This window comes from Cnephaeus nilssonii (genome assembly GCF_951640355.1).
Source record: "Cnephaeus nilssonii genome assembly, chromosome: X".
In the NCBI taxonomy this organism is placed as follows: domain Eukaryota; kingdom Metazoa; phylum Chordata; class Mammalia; order Chiroptera; family Vespertilionidae; genus Cnephaeus; species Cnephaeus nilssonii.
In genome coordinates, this window is record NC_137071.1 from 6,103,262 (window position 1) to 6,113,717 (window position 10,456).

General features: G+C 38.5%; 1 protein-coding gene across 8 annotated transcripts in view; it reads left to right on the forward strand.

Moving 5' to 3' along the window:
* REPS2 (RALBP1 associated Eps domain containing 2) overlaps positions 1 to 6,573 on the forward strand; it is a 185,952-nt gene extending 179,379 nt beyond the window's left edge. For all 8 annotated transcript variants that reach the window (XM_079764421.1, XM_079764424.1, XM_079764423.1 and 5 more), the window contains one exon: positions 1,180 to 6,573. In XM_079764421.1, coding sequence (XP_079620547.1) covers positions 1,180 to 1,248 — 69 coding nt within the window. In that variant the 3' untranslated portion in view covers positions 1,249 to 6,573. The remainder of the gene's footprint in view (positions 1 to 1,179) is intronic.
* Positions 6,574 to 10,456: the final 3,883 nt, after the last annotated feature.

Here is a 10,456-nt window from a genome sequence, read left to right on the forward strand (position 1 = left end):
ATTATCACAGTATTGTTAGTTAACAAATCCATCACCTCACATAATTTTCATTTCTTTTATGTGGTGAGAGCATTTAGGATTTACTCTCTTAGTAACTTTCAAGTATATAATATAGCATTGTTAAGTATAGTTACTATACTGTACAGTAGATCATCAGAACTTACACATCTTATGACTGAAATTTGTGCTCTTAACCAACAAATCCCCATTTATCCCATCCCTTAGCCCCTGGCAACCACCATTCTACTCTCTGTTTCTATGAATTTGGCTTTTTTAGTTTCTACATATAAATGAGATCATACAGTATTTGTCTCTCTCTGTCTAATTTATTTCACTTAGCATAATAGCTGCATGGTTTATCCATGTTGTCACAAATGGCAGGATTTTGTTCTTATTTGTGGCTGAATAATATTTCATTGTATGATCTGTCTTGTTCTTTGCTGGTATGATCGCACCTAGAGCAGAATCTGGCCAGTAGTAGATAGATCTCAGATTGTTAGATGGGTGGGTAGGAGGGTGGGTGAATAAATGCTAAGAATGCCTTTATGTGTCTCCCTTTCTCCCTGCCAATAAATCTGTTTTAGGGCTGAAAAAATGAATTCCCAAATAGCATATTGCTGATCTTCTTTTCTGCCTTTCACCCAGAAGTCACACCTCAACCCATATTTTGTGCAGCAGCCTAGATGAGACTTTGATAGAGGGCCATCCAAGTGTACTTTTTCATCCCTCAAATCTGACTGTGTATGGTGTTGGATTAGAAACAAGAGATTGAATAGAAGTTGAGTCCATGATGGCTTCACCTCTCAGTATTAGAAGTCTACTTTTGCTTTTCTACTCACTTCCTAATCAATCTTTTAATGTTTAACATTATTCTCTACCAGTCACTGTTCCTGTTAAAACTGAAGGTGAGATTGAGGCTGTGGCAGGTGTGTGTGTGTCAGTCAGTTCCATTTCATCATCCTCAGAAAAAAGTTAAGAGATTACAAAATGTGAAGCTTCCTTTGACTAATCACCAGCTATAAACATGATACCTTCCAGTCCACCCGTCCTTGAGTCATACGGTACTTAAGTCTTTATGGGTCCAGTTATATTCCTTTTTAATATCTCATGAACTAAGGATGAACCCAGGAAATGACCCCTTTGCTTTTTTTCTCTTTTTCTCTGCTTTATATAACTCAGGAGGTTCATCAAGAACGGATTGCATTGGAAAACCAATTGGAACAACTTCGTCCAGTCACCGTGTTGTGACCCCAAGATCCAAGTAATAGCGGGTGACCTTTTCTGCCAGGATCTTTCCTTTAACTGTTTCAAACCAACTACTTGTCATAGATGTCTGACTGAGTCAAAAGCTGTGAGCAGTGGAATAGAATCTATGTCACCTTTACTCTTATACTGTGTGCTTTACTGTGATGGAAATATATAACTGATTATCACACTTGAAATTGTAATTATCAGTGGAATTTCTCTCTCATTCTTCAGTACTTTCTTGAGATGTTAGATGTTGCTCCTTAGCAAAAATCAACCTTCTAGCAAATGACAATGTAGAGCATTATTTATTTAAAGAATTTATGATTTGTACAAGACCTTATAATCCAGTACATTTAGGATGCTTGTTTTACTTTTGTATGTATATCATGTACAGTAGGTTGGTTTCCTGAATAATTGGAATTCTAACTTTGGCATGATGATTATAAAACAAAAACTAAAATAAAACAAAAGCATCAGATTTAGATTGGCACTGTGCCCTCCACCACCATATGCCAAAAATTGCTTATCTAGTGCCATTTTGATTTTATCTAGCTATAAATAATACATAACTATTGTTTTCTACTGAATGTCAAAGACTTACTCGGTCTTTACACCTCTGTAAAGTGGAAGTTTTGTCAGTGATCTATTTAACTTGGCCCAGCTAGGCCATCAACCCAGATAACTCAGTCCTTTCATGTAAATTTTTAGGCAAGAGCAATGTGCTTTAACTGCTTCTCCTGATCATATTAAAATAGTTGCCAGATCTCTTACTTTTATCTTGCATGGGAAAACATATCTGTAAATGCATGAATTTGCAAACTACCCATTAAATATGAAAGGCTGATGAGACTGTTTGGATTGATAAACATTTTTTGTTTGAACCCAGGTGTTCAAACTGAGGAAGAAGAGGGAAAATGGTTGTTACTAACTATTCAACAATCTCTGGTAATTATTTTTGTCTTTGTTATTGTAACCTGGACTATGAGTATATCGGCTGTGAAGAAATGATGAAAGGAAGCCAATTCCGACACTGGATATATAAGTATTTGGTTCTATGTGAAGCATACTCTTGGGAAGTGATTGGTTTATGTGTAGTACAGAAGGGCCCAAGTGAGGTAAAACAGTGAGCTCAAATTGCAGAAGCCAGTATCCTATAAAAATTCTGATAACAGTTGCTTCACCTGAAAACTCAAGTTGAAAATGGGAATTGACCAACCCTCACAGAGATCAGGACACATCAGCTTTAATATCACTTTGAGAGACTGATGGCAAGAAAAGCTCTCTCTTATGCATTTTGCTACTTTACCCATTCTTAGAATAGAGGGGTGGGGTGTGCTTAGGGTCCTTTATGAAGTGATTTGGATAGGTTTATAGCATGTGAGATTGTCTTTGACTTCAAAAGAGTTGACAGCTTTTAGAAAAGTAGGAGTTTATTTAATGTTTCCTTATTCCATTGTCAAGCTTTATCAATGGCTTAATGACAGAAATAAGGCTTAAACAGATGATATTTTTCCAAAGAAAAACAAATTGTTGATTTTGTTCTGTGCATATTAAAGGTTTTTCAATTGGCTTGATTTTAAAAATCAGAAATCTTGAACGCTTTCTCTATTTCATACATTTTCCTTCCCCTTTGGCTACCTTTTGGTCCCTGTAGAAAGGGTTCAGAATCAGTTTAAACCCTTCCTAAGGTCATGAATGGGTCAGTGCAAAGTTAACCTCTTTTCCCATGTTCTCAGTTCTGGGGACTGCAACAAATTTTATCAACAGTGTCCTTGTTGCAGACATTTTATAGCATGTTTGCCTTTTGTTACATTAAATCCAGGAAAGAATAGCCTTTGCACTTTATCCCGTAATCTTCCAGTATATACACATTCACTCGAGATAGCACTTCATATCCATTAAGCAGACATATAAACCCAGAAATGTTATATGATGTACTTTTTAAAAATATTGACATTTCCCCCCCATCAAGCCAGTGACAGAGTAAGCCAAATTAGGTTGGGATTTTGTTTAGTTGGTTTGGTTTTCATTAAGGTAAAAAACTTGCATCAGACAATCAAAGCTCCATGAGTTGCATAGCCTCACCAATATTTTAAGATAGACATTGCATTAAAGCACATACCAATAATATCTATACCCAGTTTTCTTGACTGGACTTTTAGTGACCTCAGTTTATTAGTTGTTTAGAAGTGGATTTTTAGAAAATGATTAAACACAAACACATAGATGCACATACACTTACACACATTATTATTACCTAACTACTGCTCATTCTTTCTCTGTTTTCTTAGGATGTACACTTTCAATTTAGAATTATAACTCCCGATAATGTTTCTGTGAGCCTTTAATGTGATTTATAAGAAGACTGAGCTATTGAAATCATTATTATACCTCTTCTATAAAACTACTCCAAAATTAGACCTGCTTGTTGGGCAGAGTTCTGTGGAGAGAAGGCCATATTGCCCCCATCTGTGGGGATTTAATAACCTTGTTGGTAAGTGGTGGTCCTTCATAGATGTCCCATAGTCCCAAGGATGGAAGTACAGTAGGAGTTGATAGTGGGCCTATTGGATACCTTAGTGTCTCTTGTATATGGCATATTGCTTTTGCCACCTCCCTATCCAGTAGACATAGAGCAAAACCAAAAGGTAGATCTGGAATGGAGGCACGTGTTGTCATCAATGCAGATATTTGCTTTAATTGGAAAGATTAAACTGCTTTATTAATATTAGAGAAGTGCTTTGGGCCTGATTGGGAGAGGAGGCAGTTTAGCTGGAAGCTATGCCCATTTTACTGTCATTAGAGAATTAAGATGTCTGACCTCTGAGGACCTGTACCCATCTCTTGCTGTTTGCTTAGGTAATTCAAGGCCCTGAGAAACCACAGTTCCTAGCCCAAGGATCCATAGAATTAGTGGCAGAGTTGGGATGCCCACCTGATTTATGGATTCTAAGTTAACTCCTTGAGCCTCTAGCAATATTAAAAACAGATTAGAAGGTTTCTTCTATTTACCTTGTTGAATTTTATTTACTTAATTAATCTTAAAATATTAAAACATGTTTTAATGAATATTAGTTCTAGATGTTTCTCATGGATTGAAGCAAAAAAAATATGAAGGGAAAGAATATGATTAACTATTTGTTCTTTTGAACACCTCACCTTTCATGATGCAATAAGTTACTATGAGTTTTTTTGGCAGAACTTTTGAGAGCTGTTGCTTTGAATGGATTCCATTCCTGTATTCCTTATGGGAGTTTGTTTTTAAATAGACCAGAAATGAACTCAATATGTAGTAAGTTAGTTTTCTTCAGTATATCTTTTGTTACTTGGTTGCAAATGTTCAATTTCAGCATAGGGTGAGTAATCAAAAACATGAGTTTCCCTTTGATTTATACCAATGTCTAAACTATCATAAAGCATCCTTCTCTTCATATGTGACTTGATTCTGTAGTCTGTTTCTAAATGATATTGTCTATTTCTTAAATGATCTCACACTCATGGTAATAATAAATGTGTATTCAGAAGATCAATAAGAAAGTAATCTGTAATGGATGTGTGTTTTTTGCAGTTAAGGCAAGCTCTTGCAAATGCCTTCTAAGCAGTAGTTTGAAAATCTCAATTATAGTATAACACCTTAGAGCTAAAAACATTTGTTCAACACAAACTAGAATCACACCTCTTGGCTAGATATCACCAAGGGAAATGTGATTCTAAACATATAAAAAAAGATTTTCAAATATCTTAGCAACCAGGTCTTTCCATATTGACAAGTAGGACTCAGTAGGTTGTAGCTTGAAAATTATGAATGTGTGAACAAAATGAAATATCAGTTGAGAGGCCTTTTTTGTTTTTAGTTAAATAGAACAGTACTAACTTTGGTTTCTCTTTCCAACTGGTTTATTTTGTTTTAAGTGTACATTTTTAAAACTCTAATCAAAGAATTACTTGAATTTACACTTCAGTTATTGGTGTTCTTGTCATGAATTTTTTTTGTACCATGACTTAGTGTGGAACAAAGTAGACATTGGAGTTTTTGGAGTCCTGAGCTGGCATATCTCGCTTCTGTTTTGGCACAGGCTAAGGGGAGCTGCCCACCAATGCCAACAGATAAATCATTAATGGATATTTGAGTGTGAGACTTACTCTGTGAGCCACCCTACTTTGCTTGTTTGTGTTGAGAAATGCATCTAGTTATGTGACCCTCCCAAGAGCAACTATAAGAACAGCAGACATAGAGGGCCAGACTTTAAAAGCAATACAAGCAGATTCTAAGAGCTGAGTCCCTCCTCAAAAATAGGCTTTCAGAGGCTGACATACAAGTGTTCCTTGAAACATCAGTCTGTTAATGTGAGCAAGACATTCCAGGTATATAGTTGCTTTTAGGCTTCTGTGATTATTTTCTACATTGACTAACACACATGATGTGAAAGGAACCTTTTCTAAAAGACATTGCAGGGTTTCAATTGAGATGACTTGTTCAAGTTATAGAAGCCTTGGTCTGCTTTTAACAATTGAGGGGTGTTCATTTTTCATGTTTTGTGAGTTTTATCTCACATTAAGCTAAATTTATGGCTATGTGAGATTGGAAAAAGCGGGTTTATGACTCTGAAGACCAGAGGACATTGGCATGAATTGGAATTTGGGGACTACAGTAAGGAAACATAGCTCCACTATGCCCTGGGGATGGAACAGTTGACACAATAAACCCATTATATTATGATTAGATGAACTGAATTGTGTTGTTTTTGTTTTGTTTTAAGGCAACTTGTGTGAGGGCTACAGTTGCACCCATCCTGGAAACTGGGTGTACCTTTTTCTTTAGCACTACCATTCTGTTCTTCTTTAGGCCAAATACGTTCAAGTGAGCCACAGGCGGGAAGAGCCACTTTAGGAAGAGCCACTTTAGTTTCTGTAGCAATGGGCCAGAAGAGAGAATGAGCTGATGGTCTATTTTAACCTTGAAAGTAAAAATGTATATTTTTTCATGACAGGTACATTGAACAGTAAAACAAGTAACAGTAAAGTATATATTTTATGCCTTCTGTGTTTTCATGAGTATGTGCTAATAAGTTGTATTAATATTTTACTCAGCCACAGTCTCATTCATTTGCTAAGCATTGGGAACATTATCTATATTGATCTTAAATGTAAATAAATATAGGGTATCCTGTATTTGGATTGTGACTTGTAGATTCCAGCTAACCTTTACTGCCTCTTTTTCACACTTGTTGGAAAGTCTGTGAAGAACATAGTAGGTTAAGAATCTCCAGCTTTGGAAAATGTACATGATGTGAAACTGGGGTGCTATGTTAAAAATAAATATATGATAACTAATTGTGGCTTTTATGGAGTCTTGGTGTCAGTATATTTATTGTCTGTATTTGGAAGAGAGAAACATCAACGAGAGAGAACCATTCACCGGCTGCTTAATCCCTTCAAAAAAAGGTCCCATCATAATGCCCGTAGTGGGAGTGGAAGTGAAGGGGAGGGATCAGGAAGAGTTGGCTTGAAAATTCTGACCAAGTAATCTGGTACCCCAGCAGTTTCTCACATTTAAAATTTAAATGATTTTGGAGGCACTAGTGTCCTATCAGGTGGGGGTTTTATTCCGTAATGTGAATGCCAGTGGTGGGCCAACATAGAATATTTCTAATCTGGTACCAAATGCCAAACTAACTTTGGGAAAATCATCTATGATTTGGCTCATAAGCTTGACACTGGAGATCACCAGGCCTTGACATTTCCAAAGCACTGGTGAGGATCACTGGGTCACTCGCTTTAGAGATGAAAGAGATCTGAGATTATCTAGGCAAGTGTTTCCCAGATTAGCAGTATCAGCATCATCAGGGAATTTATTAGAAATTCAAATTATTTGAACCCACCCCAATTGAATCTGGAACTCTGGGAGTGGGCCTGGTAATCTTGATGTAAACAAGCTCCCCAGGTGATACTGATGCTCACTCACTGGAGTTGAACTGATCTAGCTAACCTCATTTTACAGTCAGGGAAACTGGTCCAGAGAGGTAAAACTGACTCATTAGGGTCTCAGCTAATTCAGAGCAAAGGATAAAAATGTGCCCAGGCAGACTTTCTTCTGTGCTACCGTGTCCATTCATGAGTTGTTTCCCTTTCTTGACCTTCCTTCCACAGATATTTACTATGCCCCTACTGTGTGTCAAGCACTATGATAGGAGCTAGAGATGAGACCTCCAAGACATAATCCCTTCCCTTAAGGAGCTCACAGAGACCTACAAATGATTTTCAAAGCAGCATTAGATAGGTCAGTGGTTGGCAAACTCATTAGTCAACAGAGCCAAATATCAACAGTACAACGATTGAAATTTCTTTTGAGAGCCAAATTTTTTAAACTTCAACTTCTTCTAATGCCACTTCTTCAAAATAGACTCGCCCAGGCCGTGGTATTTTGTGGAAGAGCCACACTCAAGGGGCCAAAGAGCCGCATGTGGCTCGCGAGCCGCAGTTTGCCGACCACGGAAATAGGTGATAGGATGTATTAGGGTAAGCTAACTGCTGTAACAAAGTACCCTAAGTATTCAGTGGCTTGGCACAGTTAAGGTTGATTTCTCACTCACCTACAGTCCAGAGTGGATGTTCATAGTTTTGCCATTTTCTTTGTGGTTATGCAGGGAACTACAAAAGATTCTCCTGTGGACAAAAGGTTGATGTGGAGTGCAGAGTGGGGGGAAAAGGCAAGAGTTGTACACAAGGCTGGATGGGAAGGCCTTACATGAGAAGGCACAAAACACCCTGAGATTACAGCTCCCTTTCAAGATTTAAGCACAAATTCATGAAGTTACTCACTTCATTCATCTTCAAGGAGTGATTTGTGTTCTCCCAATTATTTTTTCCCCCTAGAAAGAAAATGCTTCCCTGGGAGATTGTAAACTAGTGTTTCTAACATGAATGCAGCCTGTCTGATTTGTTACACATCTTTTGGCGTGTGCTTGGACAAAGGTCCAATGCCCAGAACACAAGAAACTAAACGCTGGTAGGCCAGAATCCTATTGGGTAAGTTGAGCCTTTTTCACCCTCAGCTCTTTCTTTTTTGGGAGATATTAGGGGGCCTCGAGATGACCAAGAGGTGCAGAGCTCTTCTTTTGGCACAGAGGCTTATCAAAGTGTAGGGTTTGGAAATGAAGCTGAAATATCCAATTCATGTTGAACAAAAATTCTTAGTTGAGGTTATTTAACAATTCTGAAATATCCCCAAGCCTGGGGGTGAAAATTCTCACAGTGTAGCATCTCCATGGCAAACTCCAATTTCAAGGGGTCCTGCCATGTTGTTTTTCAAATATGAGGTGTTCTGGAAGTGTGGACACTAGTATTTGCAGGCATCTGAATGGGTTTCTTCTCATTGCATTTTTCTTTCAAACAGACTAAAAAGGATTTTTATCTTTGAGTATAAGATTGTAACCCAGATAGACCTTCATTTATCTGCCCTGAAAGTCTCAGCAGATTTGGCACAGAAATCGTAAAATTCACCTGTGAATATAAGCAGGTCCTCAAATAATATTGTTTCATTATAATGTTGATGAGATGCTACAGGAACTCAACTCTTGCTTATATCTATTAGCCTATGGTTAAAATGGGTTTCATTATACATCGTTTCACTTAGTCACTACCTACGGACGATGAAGTAAGGACTTACTATATTCTCTAGCACCATAAGCAAAAGCAACATAATTAGAGTTGAAATACTGCATGTATATGTGTGTGTGTGTGTGTGTGTGTGTGTGTGTGTGTGTGTGTGTGTATAATGTCTATATTTATATGTATACATATATAGAGAATATTTGTCTTTTGCTGGTGTTGCTTATGCTTATGTTATAAATATACTAGAGGCCTGGTGCACGGATTTGTGCACTGGTGGGGTCCCTAGGCCTGGCCTGTGGGGATCATGCTGAAACCAGCTCTCCAACCATCCCCCAAGGGGTCCTGGATTGTGAGAGGGTGCAGGTCATGTCGGCTGACCAGCCAGTTGCTTAGGCTTTTAACCCTTTGCACTCGCTTGCTTTTTTCTTGATTCCTTTATTCTAATGCTAACCGTGTCGAGTCACACTCGACATCCGAGTGCAAAAGGTTAAAAAAAAAATATATATATATATATAGATGGGTGGGGCCCTAGCTGGGTTGGCTCAGTGGATATATAGGTGGGGCAAAAGTAGGTTTACAGTATGGGGTATAATCTATATATATAAAAGCCTAAGAGACTGTTCGACCATTTGACTGGTAGCTATGATGTGCACTGACCACCAGGGGGCAGATGCTCAATGCACAGGCATGGAAACATGGAACAGATTGATGAATCTCAGTGGTAAGGGGGGGAGGAGGGAGGGGGGAAGAGGTTAAAGATCTTACATTCATACTAGAGGCCCGGTGCACAGATTCATGCACTGGTGGGGTACCTCAGCCTGGCCTGTGGGGATTGGGCCGAAACCAGCAGCCCAACATCCCCCAAGGGGTCCTGAATTGCGAGAGGGTGTAGGCCGGGCCGAGGGACCCCACCAGTGCATGAATCCGTGCACTGGGCCTCTAGTATAATAATAAATAGTAATACAAAAATGAACTCCTTGTTTTGCATACTTGTGAATGTAAACCTACTTTTGCACCACCCTGTAAATATAAAAATTACATACATGTTTAAAACAACAATAGCCACGACAATTGTTTAGAATATAGAACAATAGAATATTTTTGGGGGGTGGCAGGAAAGGAGCATTTTATCATCGACTAATGTCTAAACCAGTGATGGCGAACCTATGACACGCGTGTCAGCACTGACATGTGTAGCCATTTCTGACACGCAGCCGCTGAGGCGGCTGCATGCCGAGGATGAAACATTTGCTGCTCCTGAGGATGAAACATTTGCGACTAGAGTCTTGGAGTTAGTTTTTTCCTCAAAGTGACACACTACCCGAGTTATGCTCAGTTTTTTGGCGAAGTTTGACACACCAAGCTCAAAAGGTTGCCCATCACTGCTCTAAACAATTCTAGAATTGCTGGTAAATGGTGATAATAAGAGCAGACTGACTTTTAGTAAGTTTTAGTGTTTTCAAAATTTTCTACAGAGAATGCAAAAATGCACCCCTTATTCTTGTGCCTGGGGTGGACCACTCCCATCCTTGGTGTAGAGCAGTACCTCCACCCTTGTGTTATACTTAATCAAAGCTACAAGGCTGAAGGAAGG